The sequence below is a fragment of the Aythya marila genome, assembly GCF_965140915.1.
Source record: "Aythya marila genome assembly, chromosome: 2".
Lineage (NCBI taxonomy): Eukaryota > Metazoa > Chordata > Aves > Anseriformes > Anatidae > Aythya > Aythya marila.
The window spans coordinates 14554066-14578580 of NC_139043.1; the positions used below are offsets into that span (position 1 = coordinate 14554066).

A 24515-nucleotide genomic window follows, 5' to 3' on the forward strand; every position below is an offset into this window, starting at 1 on the left:
GTTCGGTCAGCTGTGCAACACCATTGTCCTGGGTGAAATCCATGAAAAAATGCGAGTGATATTTGCAAAACCTTTTGACTTCTGAGTGCTTTGAGGAGTAAAATTGCTCGGCGGTTTCATTGATGCTGGTGTCGGTGGTGACGCACCAGTTTTCTCCCCTCACTCTGTGTTGGTTCAGTGGCGTTATCATAAATGTAAAGGACCACGAAGAGCACCTGGATTTGTGTGGTGGCTCTCCCAAACATCAGGTGGGAAAGCAGAAAGCGGAAAGCCAAATTGTGTGGTTTAATGTCTTGGTTTCTTCACACTCACACCTCTGAGGGAGATCACTCAGACGCACGCTCTGATTTTGGGGCGGTCCCGCGCGGCCCCAGCAGCCGGGGGCTCGAAGATCCTTGCGGGCCCTTTCCAACTGAGGACATTTTGCGGTTCTCCGGGTCATCTAGCAGGCAGCCCCCTGGATCAAGGCCAAGCATTCCCTGCGAGATCCCCACGGGGCCGCGGGGGTTTTTTACAGGCTCCCTAGCGCCAGCCCGGCGGCTCGGGACCCCGACCCAGCCCGGCGGGCCACCGGCGCGGCCCCTCGAGCGCCGCCTCAGCTCCTCGCCGGCCCCCGGCGGCTCGGAGGGGGGCTCCCCGCCGCTCCTCCCGGTCTGCCCCCGCCCCGCTGCAATGCCCCGAGCCTCCGGAGCGGGGAGGCAGCGCCGCCAGCGCCCCGCCCGCCGCCACCGCCGCCGCCGCCGCTGTGCCGGGGCAGGCGCCGAGCAGGTGGCCGCGGGCAGCGGCATGTGAGCGGCCCCCGCCTGCTCCCCGCTCCCCCTCCGCAGCCAGGCGGCCGCCGGGCCCCCTCGCCTTGCCGTGTCCCCGTCCCCTCGTCGCCGGGCCGGCCGGGGGGGGCGGCCGTGGCGGAGGGCGGAGAGGAGGAGGAGGAGGAGGAGGAGGAGGAGGAGGAGGAAGGCTGCGAGGGGCCGGAGGGACGCGGGAGCACCCCCCCGCACCCCCCCGCAGGATGAAAGTCACGGTGTGCTTCGGGAGGACGCGGGTGGTCGTGCCCTGCGGGGATGGGAACATGAAAGTTTTCAGCCTCATCCAGCAAGCCGTCACCCGCTACAAGAAGGCGATCGCCAAGGTGAGGGGAGCCGGAGGCGGGGGTCGCGGGGGGTGGGTGGGTGGATGGATGGATGGGGGGGGGGGGGGGTGCGCGGGGAGCGGCGCCCGCGATCAATATGGCGCTTCCCGGAGCGGGGAGGGAAAAGTCCGGGCTGCCCCGCTCCGCCCTTTGTTCGCCGGTGCCCGGCGGCCAGGAGGCGGCGGCGGCCCCCGCCGGGGTGCGGTTGAGCCGCGGGGGCCGCCCGCTCCCCGGCCGGGCGCGGAGGGACGCGGGGGCCCCGGCGCGGTGCCGGCTCTGTCTCCCCCCCCGCTCCAACCCCGGGGCCGTGGCGCCGAGCGGGGCCGGCCGGCTGCGGGCCGGGCGCGGGGGCCGCTGGAAATCCAGCCCCAGGCTTCCCGGCCCTCCAGGCCCCGCGGGGACGGAGGCCGGGGGTAGCTCCCCCCGAGGGGCCCGGAGCGGCTCGGCGGGTGCGTGAGGCCCCGGCCTGCCGAGGGGCCGGTCCCGGCTCCCGCTGGTGCCGGCCTCCCTCAGCCCCATGTTGCAATCGGTGCCAGCAGGCTGGGTTTGCCTGCCGCAGGAGAGCTGCTGGGGCTTCTGCCCCGCTTTTAAAAAATCCTTCTTCTTCTCCTCGCACGGCGTTGTTGCAAAGTTCTCAGTCAGCCGGTTTGTCGGGACGGGAAACTTAAGCAAGCTCCCTTCCCCCTTTTTTTTTTTCCACCTGGCTCGTTCAAGCGGTGGGTTCAGCGTCGCTTCCGCAGCCTTTCCGATGGTCTTCATGCAATCGGGACGTTTTGTTTTGGCAAATGCCGGCCCGGAGGCTGTCTGGAACCGCGCCTCGATGCTGGAGGAGCTCTGTGAATAGGACTGCCTGGTCTGAGAGGGCTCCCAGCAAAGTTTTTGAGATTAGTTCCCTCAGTGCTGTGGGGAGAAAAGTAACCGATGTTCCATCACCTCTCTGCTTTATGCCCAAAGATCGTGGTTTTGGAGGGAAAAACCAGGAAATGTTCCTGATATACTTTTATTATACCCCTTGCAACAGTTGTGTCTCTGGCTGGAGGAGGAATAAAAGGGTTTGCTAGGGAATGGCCGCACACCAGCTGTTACCTGCATGCTGCAGTGGGGCGCACAGTGACCTGCCCGCATGGGTGAGGCGGTGGGCGAAAGTGCTGCAGGTAACAGTGAGCATCCAAATGTGTCCTTCAGAGGAGCTCTGGGTGCTTCACTGGGGCGGTCAGATGAGGAGAGTTTGCAGAATTCATTCTTCAGCGTGATAACACTGATAAAAATTCATTACTTTGACGTCTCGTGTTCCAAACCTGTGTCCTGTGGGGAGGTAGCTTGGCTGGCTCTGCCCTTCACTCCTGCCTCCAGCTGTTGAGCTGGGTTAGGGGATGGATATGATGCAGCAGAGGGAAGGCGTGCTGGGCACTGGGAAAGGGCTCTGGTCGCAGGTGGCACGGCTTGTGCAGGAGGGAGGTGGCCCACCTGTGGAAAAGCAAAAACATTGTGATGTAACTTCTTCAAATGTGCTGGTGTATTTACTAACAAGACCATTTGCAGATGTGCAGGTGAACTTGGCCTGCCCCTTGGTCCCCAGTCCCCAGAGCTCTCGATCCAGGGTTTCAAATGACACATTTTTATTTATTTATTAGTATTTATATGGCGGTTATGCTGTATGCCAGCGGTATGGACTTGAGGTAGTCATAATTACTGGGATTGCTTCTATTATATGGAAATACTGTGGTTGAAAGCGCAGTAAGCAGAGTCCACGGGCTTTTCTCTGAGTGCTGTGTATAGGCACTGTCACACCTTGCTTTTAGCTTAACTTCTGAAGCTTTTCCACAGTGATGTGTGGCAGTGAGAGACAGCGCCTCAGCGCCTGGTGAGCAAACCCATGGTGTGCATCCTGTGCTCTCTGTAGCATAACAGGGCTTCTGTGGCAGAATTTCATAGATTGTTGCCTGTTTGTAGCACTTAGATAGTTTGTATCTGTCCTAGTGTAGCAAAGGAGCAAGTCTTCCCTTCAGAAAGAGACAGAGAGGAAACAAAGTAATTCCCGCACTGCCAGGGTAAAGGTATGTGGGCACATCTGGCAGGATCTGACAGCTGGCATCAAGCTGACACCAAGCTCTGCTTAACCACGACCGTGTTGTTAGGAAAAAAAGCATATCTGGTGGAACATTATTCAGAATACTTTAATTATGTTTATGGTTTTCATACTGACAGGAAAAACAGCGTTTCGCATCCTGCGAAAAAGAGCGTGCCTGCTCTATGCAGCAGTTCCTGCAGGAGAACCACTTGAAGCACACGAGAGCTGAAGTGCCAGCTGCGCTGAGCCCGCCTCGCGCTTTGCTGTGGTTTTCAGGTTACGGTTGGCAGTAAGCTGCCCTGCCTGGGTAGCGGTGGCCAGACAGCAAGGCTTCGTGCTTGCAGGCTGCCACGAGCAAGTAACTTCAAGCTCTGACCTCAGTTTGAGTTTTCTCGGCTTGATGTTATTTAGGTTAAGTAGACATGCTGAGAACGGAAAGAACACGGGCAAAAATAATGAAGGTGATAGTAAGGTTCTCCTCTCTGTGAAATGTTAAGACTGTTGAAGAGCATATGGACAGCACACAATTCACTGCAGTGTGTTGTGGGTGCTGCTGGCTTTGCTTAGGATGCATAAATCTCAAAGCAGAAAAAATCAGGCTGGATTAACACAGCTCTCAATGCTAAATCTTTAAGTACTGAATAACTTAATATGGCGGGCTGTGCTCGGGGCTTGATCCGTGCAGAGTGTACAGGAAATCTTTCTGAGCCTTTCCTTTTAGTGCAGGAGAAGCTTTGTGTCTGAAATGTGCTCCATTTTTCTTCCAGCTGTGTTTGTGGGGAAGGAAGAAGTGAAAATAGATGTCTGAGAAGTCCAGCTGTCCAGAGTAACTGGATGTGGCCAAAATTGATCGCGGTCCATGAGATCTTGTTCGCACAGGGGCATACTAACGATGTTTTGTTTTTGGGGCTGGACTGGTGCAGCCTCTGGCACAGTTTCTGCAGCGAGCATTTAACGAGTATGGTTTGTTCAGGTGGCGACTGGCCTGGGAAGTTTGAGGTGCGTTTCCCAAACTCCTCTTGTCAAGGAGGTCAGAAGCTTGGCAGGTTTTGTGTGTTTACGTAGTTCTGCTCATGGCTTTCTGTCAGTTTTTTTGAGGACAGAAAACTGCTGGAGTAAGGTAGGAAGGAGTTTTGAGGAGAGGGATGTCAGCTACACTTGATTTTCTTATCATTAATGGAAAGAAATTGTCAGCTATCCCAAAAGGGCACAGACAGGTAGGTGTTTGTGAAACATAGCAAATGATTGACTATAACCTAATGTGGAAAGTTTTCCTAAAAATAATGTAAGGTTGGAATGCATCAAGTAACCTTTTGTCAAAAGGAATTGTACATCCAACCTGTAGCTTTGCTTTAACCTGGTTCCGGTCAGAGATATTTGTGATTTTTATTTTTATTTTTGATTATTTATTTATTGGTAACTTTCTAGTGTCACCATTATCATTTTGTGTGGGGGGCTTTTTGAGATATAAGCATTTTGCTACTTTTTCTGCAAATGTAAATAGCCATGCATATACAATGGGTACGTACATTTTTTTTTTTTTTTTTTAATTTTGTGCTTTAGCTTAATGTCTTTGTGTGATGTAAATGAACACAGTAAACAAGAATTGGGAATTCATATTTTTTTGGATTTACGGGAATTGTTCAGTCTCCCATTTGGTTTCTGCAGGGATTGTTCAGGTTCTTTGTGATTGTTCAGTCTGATGTGCTGTGGACCATGAGCCTGTAGTAGCGTCCATAGATCATGAGCCTGTAGTAGTGTTCGTAGGCTCTGTGCGTAACACTGTTTTTCTAGGAGAACTAATAAAATTAACCAAAACTGCAAATGAACCGAAAATATTTTAGGAGACCTCTTCAGAGAGTCCTTTCCCCTCAGCCTCACCAAAAGGTTGTGGGAGATTAAATGCTGGAGGGATTGCGATACTGTGGAGAACAATGCTTGAATTGTTAATTTAGAAACCGTAGCGCGTTAATGTTTGTTAGAAGTAATTGTAATCTGTTCTTTGATAGCATTTGAAGGCAGCTGCTGATATGAGACCGGAACTCAAAAAAAAGTTGGTCGTGTAAGCAAAGGTAACAAGTGTCAAATGCCACCCAAAGTTTAGAGCTCCACCTCGTTGGCAGATCTGAAATTCATTGGCGGGGAAGGTGGTAGTCTTAGGGAAAGTGTGATGCGCTTCTCTTCTCTTCTTGAATTTTTCTTTTTGTTCCAGTGCCAGCTGAACAGGACTTCTCAGACTGATTATGCTTAAAAACCAGCTGCCAAGCAGCAGGCTGCCTTGCAGATGCACGGTGACAACTTTCGTGCCTCTCATGTTCTGTGGAGCAAACAATTGTGCGTTTGCTCGTGAGCATGTTGTGAGGGGCTAGTTTTTATGACCTGTTACATGGTGGAGAGCACACAGGAGTGGGTTGCTATGAAAATTTACTGATTTTATGTGTACTTTGTATTGATCTCAGTGTTTTCCCTACTTAAGACTATCCACTAGGTTTTGGGTGCAGGTACAGCAGACTCCTCCAGGGACACTCCTTTGCAGTCACAGTGAAGATGCTTATGGGTACTAATGTACTATCGTCCAGCAAAGCTGTTTTTTTTTTTTTTTTTTTTTTTTTTAATTTGACTTCTTTTTGATATCTTTCTAACTCTTCAGACTATTTTAAGTAGAAAGTAGTATCACAGGCTATTTTCACAGCGTGCAGGAACCTTCTTCAGCCAAAAAGGTCCACAACACAACCAGAAACCAGAGAAAACCCTCTCACCCCTGCTGTTCAGCTGACTGGTTACTTCCAGCTGACAACGTGGCGATGCAGTCTCTCTGCTCTTGCTGTGGTGTGTGCATGCTGGCACTGAAATGCTGTACCTGAACTCAGCCAGGAGAGCCCTGGTTCCCAATGGAGAATGCCCTGCTGGGTGTTTTCTGGAGCCAGCTCTTGGCCTTGTTGCTGTTGTTGTGCTCTAGGCAGTGGTGGTGAAACCCAGCTGATTGCTACCTCGCTCTGCTGGAGCTTGGTGGGAACTCCAGACAGCGGTGGAGAGCTGCTGGTTTAATGAGGAAAAGTGCTGAAATGGGTTCCTGCGTTGCATGAGAAGCTGCAGGGTAGAGGTAGGGCTCAGCCTGCAGGCGCGGTGGTGGCCCCGTGGGTCCCTTGCACTCGGACCTCACTGTGCAGAAGTACTGAACCCCCAGGACAGGAGGCTGCTCTGCAAGCCGGGCACGAAAGCTGGACAGCTTGCAAGTCCTTCAGCTTGGGAAGTATTTTCAGTGGAGGGTATGTGTGGTATTACTTTGTTTTGCTTATGTGAGCAATACCTATCTGTAGCTGGATGGGGTGCGTCATTGCTTTCGGTTCAGCATTACGTGGTTTGTCAATATTTAAGCATCACTCGCTGATGGCAGAAGTGGAGCAAGCGTTGGTGGAAGAGCCTTGTGAGCGATTTCGCTATGAGCAGAAGCAACGTTGGGCTGCTGAGCCCAGTGCCTGTGGCTCCGTGGGAGAAGTTGTGGAAGTCTGTGAAAGCGCTCAGCACGTTACGTGAGTGGTTCCTGTCTGTAATTTGGGGTTTAGGGAGCTGCCAGCCTTCCTTGTCTCGGGCGATAGCCTCTACCAGTGGAAAACCATCTGACTCTCGTAGTTCAGCTTCAGTTCTAATGGTTGCAGATGTTTTAGCTGGGTTATAAAAACACCATTGGAAGTAACACTTTCTCAGTTGTTCCAGACTATGACATCTTTTGGTCGTGGCGCATTTAATCTGGTAAAATAAGGTGGAGTAAATGGGGGAGAAACTTTGGCGATGTTAGTTATACCGAATATGCTCCATGTCGCTTTAAAACAATTTCCTGGTTCTTCAAAGGAAAACAAACCTTTTCATCCCAGCAGAAATTGAATGGATAAAACATGCAACAATGCTGAACCGATGCTTATGTATATTGAAAATAAAGTGGAATTCTTCTAACATAAATCCAGAGCATAGCACAGATGTTCTCACTCAGAAATGTTTTGTGAGCAGTAAGAAAATAAAAAGTGGAGCAAAAAAAAGTATTAAAAAAAATTCAGCAAGATCTGTTAGAGCATCTGTGCTTTTTGGTTTTTGGTTCCTTTTTAACGTACATATATTTTCCTTGTTTCTTTGAGGTCATTTTACTGTAATGCTCAGCAAATCTGGTAGTGGAAGACAGATGAAAAAAATCTAGCAAACCAAGCTGCCTTTGAGGGAAGTTACATAATCCAGTGGAACTGCTCAAAAGCGAGAAAGAAAAAAGAATACTCGAGAGCTCGCAAGCACAGATGTACACAGCACTTGTCAGAAAGACTGATACTGCTCGTGAAAGGGAAATGAGTCAAATTCTGAAATCAGGAAAAAGTCATTTTAAACAAACAGAGGCCAATATGGTGCTTTTGTTCTTAAAATAATCACATCCATTTTGCTTGTCGTAGCAGTGTCACATTGTTTTCAACTGGTAGCATTAGTTATTTTCTCAGATTGGTTCCAGGTATTTGTTAAATCCGAAATAATTTTTATAATTATTTTGTCACACTTAATCTTTTTTTTTTTAAGCAGGTAGCAGGAACATGAGGGTGACCTACGTTCCACTTCAGTTTCTCGTTGTGGAGCGATAGGAAGGTAGTAACACAATTAGAGCTAAACAAAAGGCGAAATGCCTCCCGACTGAAAACTCTTGGACGAGTTCCCGTTTGCTTTATTTGCATGTGGGCCTGCTGGAAACGTGCACGGGAGTTTTCCCTGTCTCTGGCTGAAGGTGCAGTGCCTGGCCTCTGTGGTTCACCGTCTGCAGTGCCCAGCAAGTGCCCGTGGCTCGAGGAAGCGTTGATGCAGAGGGTCTTTGAACCTAACCTCAGTTCTCTGAGTGCCGTGTGAGGCGAGGGGCTTCACCAGGCACACGCACCAGCAAAAGCACCTGTGCTGATGAGGTGTGGGGTTGTTGATTTCACTAAATTACGGCCAAATGGGTGGTGTGCTGTGTCTCAGGGCTCAGGTTGCTGACGGAAGGGAAAATTAATGAAGGCCAAATGTGTTTGAGCACCGGGGGGTGCAATGTGGCATCCCGCAGAGCTGGCCCTGGGCTGGCAGAAAGAGAAGGACAGGAGAGAAAAACAGTCTTATGTAGGGGAGGAGAAAAAGCATGGGATGGCCCTGGAGACTGGCAAAGGGAAAAGCTTTGGGGGCAATGATAAGTGGGTGCAACTCCTGGTTCTGTTTCATTCACATGAGGGAAATGGGAGCTTGCAAGGCCATGAGTCAATGACAAATAAAAAGAGCTGAAGATAGGAAGGAACTGGTTAACTCAGAGGTAAGCAGTCAATTTAGGAAGTGGATTGAAAATGCGTCCTCAATGACACCACAGCTGTAATTCAAAGGGCTTTCTTTTTACAAAGAAACCTGGGGAATTTATTCTAGCAAGCTTTCCCTTTCGTGCTAATAGGTGTCCTGAAAGTAGTGAATCTCTGACTTGGTAGGGAAAACAGACACCATTTTGGAGAAGTGATGTCACATTTTTGGACATACTTTCCACATTCTCTCACGCTCAGCCTGCTGCTGATGCAGCGAGATTCTGAGCCCTTCGCAGGAGGAGCGCGCTGGTACATCACCAGCAGTTTTCTTTTTAAGTGGCTACGTTTATAGGATTTCTGTTCCGGGTATGCATGTCTTTACTGAACCAGGGACTCGGATGGGAATTTAAAATGTTTCTGGTATTCTTGCCGAATTACTAATAGGAGAGAGAAAGTTACGTGGGTATGAAATGTTTTAAATGGAGATAGGACTTGGGAGTGTCTGTATATTTGTGTGCGCACCCACTTAGGTGTTTTCATTTGTTTGAAGAAATTAAGCCACACTTACTAAATGAGAAAGTAGTTTCACCTTACCCCATCTTTTTTGCATGTGCTTTCAAAGTTCTTGAGTTACTCTGTATTCCCCTAGGCAAGGGCCACAAAGTTTTTTCTTCCCTATTAAATGTCAGAAGCAATATCCTCCTGGTGAGAAACTCGCCGAGATGCACCTCTTTGTGCGTGTGATGAGAAGAGCTGCTTTGTTCCAGTTCTCAGGATCTTTCTGAGCAGAAGTTGGTGAAATACAGAAGAAATGCAGGGATGCTGGAGCGTCTCCGAGATGACTCTGATGTTGCTGTAACATATTAAGGGACAGTTTAAAAAATAAATTGGACCTTCAGAACTTTTAGCTTCTTTAATAAACCGCTAAATGCAGCAACAGGGCTTGAGGTAAGGCGAGGAATTGTGCCGGATTATGAGTAGGTGATGGGAGCCCTGCCCCGTGCGCCACGGAGCCTGGCTGCGCAGAGCTCTGGAAGTGGCTCGCCTGCACCCAGTTCCCTGTGAAGGCTCCTCCGAGGCATGTGCAGGAGGCTGGGCGCTCCTGCGGCGTGTTGGGTGTGGATCAAGGTGAGGGTGTGCCCCCGTGGATTTGTTTATCATGCTGCAGAAGATGGTGCTGCTCTGTAGGGCCAAGGGGACCAGGGCCAGAGGGGAGGAGAAGCCCCAGCACGGGTGGCTCCCCGTTGTCCTCAGGTGGGGGTCCTCCTTGACAGTATGTCAGGACATCTTTTCCCAATCCTATACTGAATATATATTTTTTTCTGCCATTAAGAATACTAATTTAAGAAGATCAGTATTTCCTGCTCTCACTGAATTTTCTTAGCAGCAGCTTTTGTTGCATTTTCTAGCTTTTCTTCATAAAACCCAGCACAAACAGACATTGCCTGTTATTATTCTGGAAAGTCCAAACTCAGAAATCACAAGAAAATGTGGACTAGATGAAATAAATAGAGCTTTTAAATGTGATGCCTGTCAGCGTGGGCTTTGTGTTATAAAGCAGCCAGTGAACATGATTTTAAAAATCTGATACTCTGTGCACGTAAAATGCGTGTATGCTTAATTGTTGCTTTAGAAAATAAAAACACTAAAAGCCTTCTAAGTGTTTTAGACTTAGCCAGCCTGGTCGAAAAAGAAAACATCATGCTCTGGATGTAAAGCAGGGTTTTGAGCTTGTTACATCAGGCACTGGAGCGGTCTCACCGCGTGTCCAGCAACCGCTCCAGAGCATAATGCTTTGGTAAACTAGAACCAGATGTTGATGTGTGAAATGTTATTGTATTCAGTGTCTTGCAAACCTCCCCTTTAGTAGCAGAGATGTCGGAGGTAAATTCCTGGTGCCCCTTTTGTTGTGTCGGCCTTGGTTGGTGCTAGCTGGAAGCCCCCGTGCTGAGCTGGGGGCCGCAGGTAACCCATGTCCCGCATCGCATCCGCTGGGGCTGGGGCAATACCGACCTGGCCCTGCTCCCCCAGAGCACAGACATCCCTGCTGGGTGTAATTCCCTAGCTGGAGAACGACAGCAGCAGCGAAGGAGGGCTTTTTTTATAAGAAAAGCTAATTTGTGCTGAGTTAAGTATTCTTTTGATATTTGAATACGGAGTAATTAGCTTGGATGTACTGCTGTTTACCCTTTAGGATTTGGAGAAGTCTAAACAAGCTGCTGAAGGGAACTGTATCGTAAATCTCCTTCTGAAACGGATTTGGCAATTGCGTGCTTCAGACTGAGACCAAATCTGCTTTTTGTGGTGTTTCTCTGGTGGGCAGCAACTGCTGGGAGGAGTGTGGGGCCGCCTGGTTGGGGAGGGTCTGCTACGGGGAGATCTGATGGACCCGCCTGGGAGTCCCCCTTCTAAAAATGCTCTCAAGGTGGGTGTGTAATTGCTTATGCATGGATGCTACTCCTCTGGCTTAAAAAAAAATAATAAAAATAAAATAAAATCTCTGTAGTTCAGTATTTACCATAGGCAGCTACTGTACTGGAGAGCACTTTGTAGGAAATGGTTTATTTTCTTCTAAATTACTTCCACTTCATAATTCAGTACTTGCTTGGTCTCATAGTAAAAAGAAGGATGGTTTTCCTTGTTCTGTCTGAGAGTTATGATTTTCGGATCCAAAATATTTTAATATTAGCTAATTTTGTAAAGTATATGTTGTGTTTTATAGGTGGTCTGTGTTTTGCTTTCTTGGACCATGTATTATGTCTGCGATTAGACAGTTGTAAAGGCTGCCCTAACTCTAGGTGCTTTCACAGTTTGCTTCTGCTTTGGTGTGTCCGTGCTTTGTTGCCTTCTGAAAGGCGTTGTTTCCAAACATTACTGAATGCCAAACGTGTTGTAAGTAGAGACACAATAAAAACACAATTTTTCTTGATTACTTTTAGAGATTAAAGTTGTATGTAATAGTGAAATTATTCTTTTTCTATAATGAATTCTGTTTCAGATGCATGCCATATATATTTAATCCAGAATTTTTCTGTCATTTGTTTTCCAAAAAGTGTGTTGCTCCTTTCTGAACTCGAGTGCAGAGCGTAATAATTCACTTTGTTGTTTTGTGTTATTCTGCAATATAAACTAAAAGCTGACACAGGAAGCGGAGCTCTGAAATGGAACAGTTTATTACAAATAAATCTCTTTCACCTGATGCTCTGGCTTGAAAAAAAGTGGGCTTTCAGGGCAGACCGTGCAGCTTCAGATTCATCGGCTGTGCCTAGAGCTGGAGAGCAGGAGGAGCTGAGTTTCGCAGTGCCATCTCGTGCCATCCTGAACATCTTGTGCTGTCCTGAGCACCTCTGGCAAACAGGAGCCAGCCCCTTGCTGTTCACCTTCTTGCTTTGCTGCCTGTGGAGCTGTGCAGTGGGTGGTCCGGAGCATCTGGATCAAAGACCTGCCGATGGCTGAGCCCAGATTTCTCAGGAATTGCCTTCCGATGATGGCAGCAGAAGGATGTACTTTTTTTTCCTTGTAATGTTTTTCAACGTGCAGCTCTTCTGTGTATAAATTACAGTGTGTGTGGGAAGGACAGCATGTTGGAAATTGGTACCTACAGCAGGCAAACAACATGTGCTTACGTCTGTCCTGCGGAAGCCGAGGAAATTCAGAATCAAACCCTGATGTCCGATGACAACATTTCTTCCACCTATTTGAACTACTCAGCTCCCTCATTCCTCTGAAGAAGCAGGCCTAAAATCCAATGAGAACTGTGAAAGCAAAACAGTGGAGTCCTGCCCCTGGCTCTTGCATCTTCATGAATAATTTGCTCTGCAGACCGAATTGTTCCTCCTGCTACTAGGCTCCTTCAGAGAGCTGCAGCCTCGCAGCCCAGCTCTGCTCGCGCCTGGCGGTGACACGGCAGCAGCAGGGCACATCCTGGGGCTCCTCGGCCCTGCTGCTCGCCCATGGCCATTAAATGGAGAGGGGAGAAACAAAACATTGGAGTCATTTTGAAAGAAATATAATGTAAATACACAGAAGGAAAAAGGTGGAACTGATAAAAGTTACTCCTTTATTTATTTATTTTAAAGCCTGGATTTTAATGCGTGCTATGCTCAGTATAGGAGAACTCCACTGATTAAAATTCCAGGTCTATGTTTTATTATTTCTTAGGTCATGTCAATGATCACAATTGCATTTAGCTGGCTTTTCGTATCACTTTTAAAGTAATCTTTATAGCTGTGTACTGTCATAAGACTTGCCCCTCTGGGAGGCCTTTGAAACCCAGTTAGCAAAATCCACTTGAAATTTAATTGTTTAAAAACATGAAAGCTTGTTCTCTTCCTATCTTTATTTACGCTTTTCGCCCTGGTCATTGCTGTGGGCTTCAATTTCCAGAGCTGCATCCACACTTACTGCTGAAGAGCTGCACTGGCTTTGTACGGGACAGGCACCGGTGCTGTTACCACGAGGTAACCGACCTGCAGCGAGGTTGTGCTGCCGGGGCGTACTGCTCTCTAGGAGCTTCCTGGCTTTTATAGCCTGCTTTCATTACAGGATGAACTGCTTCAGGTTGCCTTGGTTTTTAATGTGGAGGTGAGGTTATGCATGCAGGCTGTACAAGCTGTTGGTAAACACCAGATGCTTTGTGTCCCTACACAGAGTTAAAAAGCTCCCTACCTTGTGTGCAACTCTGAAAGCAGCATCTTCAGAGAAGTTTAATGGGACTTTGCATTATTAAAATTAGTGACAGGTGCTTTTTTTGGTGAAAATTATTCAGTTTTGACAAATGTCCAAGTGCAAAGGATCCTCAGGGGTAGAAAGGTGCAGGAATGAATAGGGGAGACTATAAGTGGTGTGGTTAGGATTTAAGAAAACGTTTGCAGGGGCTTTCGGCTCATTTCAGAGGCATTGATTGAGTCCTGTGCGAAGATGTAGGAAACACCTACCTAGCCTTGCTCCACCAGTGCTGCGGTTTGAAAGGGGAGAGGTATCTGTCGGTGTTGTGTCAGGTGTGAAAGGGGAGCGCAGAGCAGGAACGGGCTGTCCCAGAGGAGCTGTGTGCTTGCACAGACGGAGCTGCTTCCCTGGGGAGCGCCGGTTTTCTCCAGGGACCTCGTCAGCAGCCTCTCACAGCAGCTCCTGCTAATTGCAGCAATCGGTGCTTGTACAGCGTCCGGCTGTGGTTTTTCTCTGCCGCTTTGTGTTACCTCAGGAAAGAGGGAAGTACTTCGTTGTGCCCACCGCCCGTCCTGCAGCAAATCCATGATGTACCCATCGGTTATAGCCACGCGTTGTACCTCAGCTACCTTCAATCTGAGTAGTTTGGGGTGAAGCACAGCAACAGGTGAGCTTCAGCTGCGTGTGCAGTCACCTTGTGTCTGTGGTGCTGGGCTTTTTAGTGTAGTTTTACTGAAATGAAGTCCGCTGTGCTGTATACACCACAGCCAGACCTCTATTGCAGGTGCAGCAGTGCGTCTGCTGCCGTCTGCAGCTCTCGCAGTGTTGGGCCATCTGGCAGCCTGGCCTCAGACCCTGCCTCTGCCTGCAGCACAGCACCAAATGGGAAAACGTGGTGTAGGGGAAAACGTGGTGTAGGGGGTATGTGGGAGCCTGGCTGAGGGTAGCTGTGGATGCTCCATGTGTACCAGCGGGTGGTCAGCCATGCAGCCTGGTCTTGCGCAGCGGGCAGGGACGTTGACCATGGTAGTGTGAGCCTGCAGAAATCTGGAGGCACTTCTCAGAGACAATGGGAGTCCTCGTTTCTGCCTTGGTGAAGAGGTATGAAGGAACTGCACCCACGGGCATGCAGCTGATCAGCGGAGAGAGGGAGAGGGTGTAAATATTTACAGCTGGGCCTCCCTCTTGTGTAGAGCATGCTCAGAAAACATGATTGCTCTTCAGCACCTTCGCCTCTTAATTCGGTAATTTCCTTATGTGCCTTGCTGCCTTCTCCCTTCAGAAAGCAAATCCATGAACAAATATCACAGTGTTTGTCAAGTACATAATTAACCCACTGAGCCAACGGGGGAAGTGAGGCACAGAAGGTCGCTGACTTGTCCAGGACCACACAAGCAGCTCGGCACCGAGCTGGAAATAAAGCACTGACCAACTGGCTCCTTAACCACACGTCTCTTTCCCCTCTAGTAAGGATGTGGTAAAATACGGCTGTGTTTAATCCTTCTGCTCCACGCTAGTTCAGCCTCTCTATGAAAAGACACGCCATGCTTCGCCAGGCTGAAAAGGGAATATCTGGTGGTAATTGCCTGTTGAAAAGAAAGTATCGTCCTCTCAGGAAAGCGTGGGCTCTGTCGTGTTAGACTGCTTAATTACTGCTTCTCATGTAATTTATTTCACAGATCTCAATTTACTCATGCTGTGGTTGAAACTTTTAGATGGTAATCCGTACTTGGCACTGAGGACGTTGATGCCAATATTGCATGCGTGGTGAAATGGTTGTAACTTCAAAATAAAGCAAAGTGAAGGCTTATGTTTCACTTAAACCCATTTAGATAGCTATATTAATGGAAATTGATTTTTTTTAAAGCTAGGTGACACATGGAAGCCATAAGGAGAGGCATCAGTGATGTATTTGGCTGAAATAGGAGAAATTTAGAGGAGGGCGAATATTGGTCCGTGCGGGTGAAACTTAAGTCTGTTTTTTCTCTCATTAAAGTGCTGGAACTTTCTTTTAATGCTGAAGTGTCGCAAGTAAGGTGGTCTGAAGTAGGCAGTAAGTGCTCTAATGTTCAGCTGATGCTGGTAAGAAAAGGTGCTGGGTCAAAAGGCAAGTGCTGGAGTGAAAGACGTGTCTGCATGCCTGCGTGCTTCTTTTAGATTGATGGGGTTAATTGCCATGCTCTCAGCTTTGCTCGGGCACTACTGTGCTACTGATGCTGACTGAAAAGGAGCTCAGTCTACCACAACTTTTTAATCCCCTCTGCATGCCGTGCAGAAGAAAGCATGTTTTCCCCTTGTAAATGTAAGTTTTTGTGATTGTAATGTCATATCGGGCCACATTACAGTGCCATGTACTTCTCTGTGTTAAGGATAAGGAAACACGGAGAGCCGGAGTAGCACTGTGTTTGCTATCGTATGTATTAAATAATGATAATACTAAGCCCTGAAAATTGAGATATTACAGATTATAATTTCACTCTAAAACATCTTATAAAATGACTGCTTTGAGTTTAGCAAGCAGTCATTTATTCTTTTGTGCTTTAAAAAGCGTGCTATGGCACAACTGCAGTTCATTATCCTGCTTTTGTTGAGGACTCAGGTTCTGTCAGCAGCTGACACAGCCGTCGCGTTATCGCCAGCGGTTTGGAAAAACGCAGCTGGTGGGCTATGCAAACGGGCACATTTACTAAACAATTTTAGATGGCATTATAACCATTGTTCTTCGCCTGCCTCCAGACGATTTATTTTCAAGTGACTGTGTATGCCTGTGACCAGCACGCTGCTATTAGGCATGAGGACGCACAATGCGCGGTAATTTCCTGAAACTGGATAGCCGGAGAGATTTCCACAAAACCTATTAACAAATATCTCTAATGATTCGCATGTATTATTTTGCGTCTCTTCCTTGTTGTGGCAGATTCCTCTCATTCTAGACGTATTTCTTCATTAGAAAGCCCCTGAGAAAGTGCAGGCTGCTTGTATTTAGATTTAACCACTTGTGAAGTTATCTGTGCTGCTGCTTGGCTTGCTCCTCTCCTCAGCCTTCTCTCCCTTTGGAAACATATTTCTCACCTGTCCAGTGCATTGCTGTTACCAGCTTTTTCATCAAAATTAATTCCATCTACTAGTTTATACCCTCTATTTTTTTTTTCTCTGTATCTTGCAATTAATAGTTATATGACAACGTCCACTTCCCTCATATGTGCTCACTATATGTGTGTCAAAGGCTCTAGTTTAGAGTTCCTGGTTCTCACGCCTTGCTGGCTACATTACATGGAAGGAAATCAGAAAGCAGCATCTCATTTGTGGTCATTGCCTCATTGGCTGTGTCTTGCAGTAGAAGAAAAGAGGAGATAGTCTGCAGATGGTTATAAATGATGTATCAACTTCTCTTCCTTTACTCTGCCACACACATCTATATTTTTAGGCTGTCTTGGGGCTTCTTTTTTGCTGTCCTAGAATGAGGCTATTCATTACAGCAGGACAGTAATCAAGGAATTCCACACAGCCCTCTTGATCTTGCATGCTGATTACATAAGCTGTTCCTGCAGGCATGCAGTACCAAAGCAAAAGAGGTGCTTGGTGTGCAGCAATAATGACAGCAGTGTGCTCCCTGTCTGGATGCTGTCGTGCTCGTACGGCCGTGCTGTTCTCATATGCATGATCAGGCTGTATGAGGAGGATACAGATGGACAGGTTTTCACGTACCTGCAGGACTGTCACGGGGTTCCTGCAAATGCTACAGAGGCAGGATTTCCAACAAGAAGTTGAGTTGTATTGAACACAGTGGAAGTGCTGGGCATGGTGATCAGTGCATGTGTGGTGGTAGCAGTCTGTCGGTGCTGCTTCATTTCTGTTTGCCCACTGCCTGTAGTTTATGAGTGGGATATATTTCCAAATGGAGACTGGTCTGGTAGTGGTTTAAAAGGATATTTCTGTGTCTGTCTTAATGTTGTAGCCCAGGATATATTTATCTTGAGTTTGTGCACCATTAAATAAACCCCGTTTAAACCTTTAGCAGCTAATGAAACTTTCTTTCACTTAGCTGCATTTAACAATGTCGAGGAGATGTGCATACAGCAGTTGGGTGATAGCAGAAACAAAATATGCTGTGGGAACTTACAGCCAAGCAAGCTGGCTGCAGAGATCAGTATCAGGAAAAAACAGGACATAATTTTGAAGGAGGGGAAATAATTTCGTTTAAAATGTAAGTAGATAACTGTCTGCTGTACACAACGTACTTTTCATCGAAGTACAAATCCTATAAAATCAGGTATGTTCACTGATTCACGGGCTGCCAAACATGACTGCAATCTAAGACAACCAAAGTTCTTTCCTAAGGGAAAGCATCATCACCTGAGGATCAGGAGCATTGAATGACACTCCTTCTTTGTTAATCTTCTGTTTCCAGCTGGAATGGGAAATGTTGTCATTTTTTTTCCCCTCTTTTTTTTTTTTTTTTTTTTTTAATAGATTGCAGCTGTAGAGCTAACAAGGATGGGCTGTCAGCTTTTAGAAGCCAAGCACGCTTCCATACAATTGTGCTGTTTGCCTCTTTCTTTATCAGTCCAGTGCAAACTGTTCCATCTATTCATTTTACATAGCTCCTTTCCTTTTTATTGCCCTTGCACAGGGCACAGGCTTGGTTGTTAGCATTCAGGTGGACTGTGCACAAAAAATAAATAGGAGTCATCCCGACTGCCTTGGCCATTGAAATCCCTTATCTGCCTTTCTTGTTTTTAAAGAGACAATTTACATTTTTCCTTGTATCTCATCTGGAAGTGCAAAGCGTAAAAACTTTACAAACATCCTACAGCTCATGCTGTGTGAATGAATTGAGAAAGCAGTCTGGTGCGTGCCCAGAATTTGGTGTCTACATATAACATCTGAAGGGTAGAGCACCTGAAAAAGAAAATTGTCTCAGCCCAGCTTCTGCTGTACACAATGTGAGTGCCACAGTTATCAAATATAAAGATACTTTCAAGTATTATGGTGAGCATACGTGGAACTAGTCCCCTTTGGGGGAATAATTGCCGTTGTGATGTGTTAGGTGACCAGGGTCATGTTTAGGTAGAATCTGGGTAGAATCACCCTGAAGTCAGCAGGTTTCTGTCCCGGCAGAGGGACCTGGCAGTAATGCTACTTGTCAAATGGGTAAACTTGTGTGGATATGCATTTAGGATCTGCAGTTTCTTCAGGTGGCGTCCCTGTTATTGGATTTGTGTCATGTCCTGTGCAGTGGGGTCCCCTCCCCTGCAAGCAGAGGTGGCCTCGAGCCCAGAGGCCTGCCCAGTCCCTGGCTCCCAGCAGGGTCGGTGTTGTGGTAGGGCTGGGTCACTGGGCGTTATTGGTGTGCAGAGGCAGCTGAAGATGGGAGTGGGATGGAGGGACAGAAGGAAGGATTTGTCTTGAGCTGTTACAATGACTGTCCACGTCTGTAAGCCTGCTCTTCGGAGGTGGTGACCATCACTGATAACACTTTTTTGAGTGGCTCTGCACTGCCACCTGTGGAAGGAGGGGTCCTGTGGGCCATTGGGACTTCCAGGGCCCGAGGGGATCTTCTGCCTTGTTAGCCTGTGTGTTGTTACCCTTCCAGGAGCCCCCACGTTGTCCCTATGGAGTGAGGTGCCCGAGTGGGTGGCAGCCCCTTTTGATGGTGTCAGGGTGTTCCCGAGAGAAGGGTCTGCGGTGCTGTGACAGGCTTCTGGTGAAGGTGCCACCTTTCTAGGTAAACACCACAGTGGGTGATTTTATTGAGAACGTGCACTGTATTTCCAGGCTGAATTCACAGCTGCTTTTTCCAGCCTTGTGTTGGGTCCTGTGTTGAAGCCAACGTGGTGGGTCTTCGGTCTTCAGGAGCAGGTTCTGCTTGAGCTATTTGGTGGCACTGCAGGGCCCCATGGATCAAATTGTTCAGTGCCTACGGATACTTGCAGGCTCTGTGGTGTCCTTCCTGCTCTGGATAAATAGTTTGAACTAAACATCATCTATATGGAGGAATGAAGAGCAGAAGGGTAATGGGGTAAGAGCCTGTGGTTGACCTTGCAATGGCTTCCTTCAGGTGAAGTCTCCCTTTGGCTCTGGATAATCTCAGGATTGAATTTCATTGGATTTCAGTTACAGGAGCAGGCCATAATTAAGGAGTTCAGCGAATGGCTCTCAGCGTCAGATTACCTTCATTTGTAGGAGTCACTTGAATGAAAATTAAGCAGTCACTTTAAGGGTTGAAAGTTTATGGGCTTTTATTAATTAATTGACCTTTTAAATTGTCACTCTCACGCATACAAAGACCCTACTGAAGTAGATTTTAGTTGCTGTATTTTCCAGAAAGAATTTGAGTTTTGTTCTGAAAAAAAAAAAAAAAAAAGAAGAAATTTGTGTGGCCAAGGGCATGCTCTGCTTCTCCTCAGGGTGAGGAGCAGAGCTGCGTGGAAATGCTCAGTTTCTTGGCAGGCCAGCTGCTCCCCTGTCACAGGCTGAGTGGAGCATGTGGTTTGGTTTTTGGGTGACGATGCTGCTGGCATCAGCAGATGTAGGTGGCCTGCTTGTCTTCATGGCCAAGGGTTGACATTTTGGCCCTCCTGCTGGTCCAGGTGACATGGTCCCGGTGAGAAGGATGCTCCTGACTTGTGTATGAATTGCATGAGTGTCCGGACTCACAGAATGGCACCCTGCTTTCTAGAGAAAGAAATCCACAGTCATGTAAAAAGTAATTTTTCTTCTAAATTTCATCTTCCACAGTTCTGCTGAATTGCTATTCATGCATAGCGCTATACCCCTGAGTGGGACACCTGGTGTCTGCAGTGTGTCCTTGTGCAGCTTTGTGTCTACAAGTGTTAAAGCTCTTCAAGAGAAGCCTGTTCAGTGCTGAATGGATTCAATGATTCAGCTGTTTGCGAGGCTAAAAGAAAAAAACAGGAAATCTGAGCACTGTTTCATGGCGTTTGGCAATCTGCTTTCACACAAGAAATGAAGCTTTTCCAGCACTCACAAGCACTGGTGTCTCTGGGCTCTTACAAATGTGCAGCACGGGCTGCTTTAGCAATATGCACCTCTTAAGCAAGTGGGAGAGGGATTGGAGCCAGCTGGCCCTGAGCTCAGGGTGAGAGATCTAAGAAATCACAGATTTCGTAATTCCATATGTTCAAGAGTGTACGCAATAGCTGCTTCAGCACGTTTACCTACTTTGTATTTTAGATTTAGGATCACGAGAAGTGAGTTCTCAAGCATTACCGTCAAGTAGCCTTGCATGTTGACGGGCGTCCTTCAGTGCTGTTGGTCTCATTGGAAACACGTGGTGTTGTCACATTGCCTGGAAGCCTTCTGAGATGCATAAGAGGTTGTCCTTGCTGATTTGCTGCGTGGAAGTGCTCTGGTAATATTATAATAGAGGGAGCTTTGATTGTAATCAAGTGCTGGCATAGCTCACGCTCTTTACAGTTAACTTTTTTTTTTCCCCCCAATAAATGATCCCTGATAAATTTGTCCATTTGTGGCAACAAACATGGTTTTGAAGCCTTTAAGCAAAATGTTCATTTTGACACGGAACATGTTACGTTTCCTGCATTGAGTCTTGTTGGAGCCCATCCAGACTCCTCCTCGTGTTGCTATTTCACAAAATTAATATACATCCCCAAAAAGCCAATATATTTTAATAATATTAGTAATTATAAACAAACAAAATCTTTGCTGTCCTATGATGTGTTGTATCTCTTTTTATTTAATGAAATTACAGCAGACGTAAAGCGCTTGTTCTGAACGTACGTGATCCCAAATGTAAATCGTTGCGAAAGAAAGTGAGCGCAGTCTCGTTGCTCCGGGTAAACGCGCTGCTGGTTAAAGCTGTACCTTCGCACTGGGAAACCAACAATAAATCAAATAACAAATCAGCTCACACCGTGCCCTGCACATGAGTCAGGCAGCGCTGGCTGGGTGGGTGCGTGCGCTCATGGACTGAGCACGACGGCGTTGTGCTGGAGCCACAGCTGTGTGGTGTGAGATTTTGTTGAATTAAAACACTCAGAGTTACGTGGGAGTGGGTACTGAGGCCTCTGAATAAGAGGAAAGGTCACATTGACCCAAACAGGGAGAAGATGTTGAATATTACAGTTCTAGGGCCCCTACATGTCAGGGTTTAACCACACAGTTTGCCACTACTGCGTATAATGTCAGAGCGTGTGTGAGGTGTCATCACCAATATCTTTGTTTTTATTTTTGCTTCATATTTCAGGTTCTGAGATTAAAACCCTGTTTGGACTAGAGGAGTTTGTGCAACCATTGTTTTGTTTTGGATAGCCTCGGGTGCTTTTGTAGCACACTTCCTTGTATTGAACACCGTGCTATCCCATGCCCAAAGCTGTGATCTCCCCCTCGCCTTAAGAACTGATACCCTTAGGCTGAGATATATTATCCTCACCTCTCCCACCCCAGCTAAATTTGACGGGTACAAAGTTGGTGCAAATAAATCCATGGTTTTAAGGTGTGACTCACCTAATTCCCAAGTAGCCATATATAACAGCTCAATTTTTAGAGTCTGGGAGCTGGCTGCATTATGCCTGCAACTGCACCACCACCATAAGCAAAAAGCAGCCGCGTGCCTTCCTTCGGCACGCACACCTCTGCTGCTGACCTCCAGCAGATCCCATCTATTATGCATGCCCTCTTGTCACAGATCCCCCTTACACAGGAGTGTGATCTACTGAGCAGCTGCTTGCTCTGTGAAAAAGTAAGCATATGCGTTGAAAAAAGCACAAGATGCCAAAAATAAAACACAAGCCACCAAAAGCCTCTGCCTCAAGCTCATTGTGTGGCCGCAGGAATGTTGCACTTTTATGTTAGTTTGAACAAAATGCTCACATCTTGCAGGTTGCTGTGGGAGCTGCACAATGTATGAGATGATGCTTCAGCAGTGAGTTATGGACTACAGGCTTTTCTGGGCTCTGGGGAGCACTCAGCTTCATGCTGAGAAATGCTGCTTTGTCTTTTCTTGGGAGGAGAGCTGGGGGCTCCTCTGCTCCTCCCAGCAGTGGCATCTACTCCAATTTTCATTATGACAACCAGATAATTTAGTGATTTTTTTTTTAATGCCAGCCATTTATGAATCAAAATGTTGAGAAAAGATCACACACATATACACATATATTGCATTCTAAATAAGCTCAGAGAAAATCTCCAAACCCAACAGGTCTTAGTTCAAACTTAAAAAAAGGAGTGTAAGAGCCTGTGCGTATCTGTCATCTGCTATCTTTTGTTCCTTTGCTGCTTCCAAGCTGGATAACATTTGACACCGACCCCTGTTACAAATGGAAGCAGAAGTGATTTTAAATGACTTAATTCAACAAAATAACGCCCTGTACTGAAGCGTTTCAAGATCTGCGTGCCTGCTTTTTCCACAGCTCTGAAACCAGATAGCTAAGTGGTGATGGGGTGGAGGCAAATGGCTTTTACACGTGCCTTACTGCTACATGTGAAATGTGGCCCGTAAATATTGAGAGCCCTGGAAAAAAAGCATGGGAGAAGCACCAGGGTTGTATAACCGCTGCTGGGGAGCGCGAAGCAGTGTCAGGCAGATACACAGGCATGTTGAAGCAGATCTGGGAGCTGTTCAAAAAGAAATCGTGGCCATTGTTCCTTCTAACGTAAACATTTTGTAACTCTAATTAAAAGGTACAAGAAGACAACAGTTGTGCTTGCAAGTAGGGAGTTGTTGAATGGTGTGTTGGGGGAAACAAACGCTATTGTTCTGCAATTTATGTAATGTCACTTGACAAATAAAGCTGCTTTTGGGGCATGGCCTTATGGATGTAGTCAGCGGCAGGTAGCTCTCATCTGCAGGCAACCTGCTGCAAACAGAAGCAGGTCTGTAAAGGTGCAGGCTGTTACTTGCAGTGTTTTGAAGCTAACGGCTTGGCAGTGTTGGTAAACTTGGTAGTAAAACTTTTTTCAGCTCTTTATAAGAGTGTAAGAAGGAAATCTTTCATTATCCCCATAATATCTTGGCATAAATGCTATCACACACGGTCGAGTTGTCACCAGATGCTGAAATCAAAATGATTATGAGAGCAAATACTCATTTGTGGTTTTGAAATATTTTTTTTTCAGCTGAGGATTTGACAAGCATGGGGAATTTTGTACCACTGTCGGGGTTATTCTTGAACCTGTTGAACCTATTTTTGTGACCTGCTTCCACAATATTGTTGCTTGCCAGTGCTCAGCAAAATACTGAGAGTTGTTTCAGGGCTGTGAACCTATCTATTTCTAAGGATGTAGTTTACCACTGAAACAAAGTTTTAACTGCCAGAGCTGCTCTGTGTTGAAGTTACGGAGCCAGGAAGATAAACACATCTCTGTGTGTTGCTTCACTTGCTCTACCAGTCATGTCTTCATTTATGTCAACATGCTTCTGGGCACAGAGAGAGCACTGGGGGAAAAGAGCAAATATTTTAAAGCAATTCTGCTTTTCAGTGATTTTTACCTGCTATTTTTCTCAATTTCCATTGGATTTTGTAGTCCTGCTCTGCCCTGGCGAATCCTGATGCTTATACCTGCATGCACTGACATTCATGTCCCACACTGTTAACATCTACTCTGGAGTGAGAAGAGCTGCTCACACGATGCTGACAGCTCGGGGTTTTGAACCTGCAGCTGCTCATGCCCTTAAAAACGATGTTTCACAGCTGCGAGGTTTTGTTTCCCTGCATCCTTCACATGAAAGTGCCGAGCTAGAGGTGACAACTCTGAATTTACAGCAATATTCCCCTCGGTAGCGTGAACAACTGTACAGTAGCAGTCATGGCAATTGCTGTGAAACCGTAAATCTGGATGGGGATGGGGGGGGTTGGCGGTCAAGTGCAGGAGCACGTGGGAATGGGTAAGCAGGGTTCAGGGGTAGTGCGATGGTTTATGGTCGGCAGTGACCTGTGAAGCAGTCTGGGTGGCGTGTTGGATTTCCAGAGCAAAAACCCAGCTCCTTGGCAGCACAGAAACCTCTCCGGTTGGGCATCACCAGCATAAAAGTTCAGACAAGGTAAATCCTGAGATTCTGTGTTTAATACCTGCTTGGAGTTTTTAATTTCTTAGTTTATTCGCTTCAGATGTTTGCACAAATGTGAGGTTCCTGGAAGTCTCCCTGTGCCGCTATTGCTAGACGGATACGTGCAGACTTTTAGTGTCTTGAAGTTGTTTGAAAGGAAACACTCCAATTAACAGCTCCCAGCCTTAAAATAGGCTGCTCTAAGATCTGTTGTTCTGCACGGTGCGAGTTCAACGCAGACTTTGTTATCGTTATTTAAGATGTGTCTGCTGATTAGGTTCCAGCGTCTGAGCAAAAGTAATATTGGTATTCAGCACTGCAAAA

General features: G+C 47.0%; 1 protein-coding gene across 9 annotated transcripts in view; it reads left to right on the forward strand.

Annotated features, from left to right (window-relative positions):
• Positions 1-595: 595 nt before the first annotated feature.
• PARD3 (par-3 family cell polarity regulator) overlaps positions 596-24515 on the forward strand; it is a 447831-nt gene continuing 423911 nt past the window's right edge. For 8 of the 9 annotated variants that reach the window (XM_082753470.1, XM_082753468.1, XM_082753472.1 and 5 more), the window contains exon 1: positions 721-1129. In XM_082753470.1, coding sequence (XP_082609596.1) covers positions 1010-1129 — 120 coding nt within the window. In that variant the 5' untranslated portion in view covers positions 721-1009. Of the gene's footprint in view, positions 1130-24515 lie in introns of all 9 variants that reach the window. The other variant, XM_082753473.1, reaches the window with a different exon arrangement.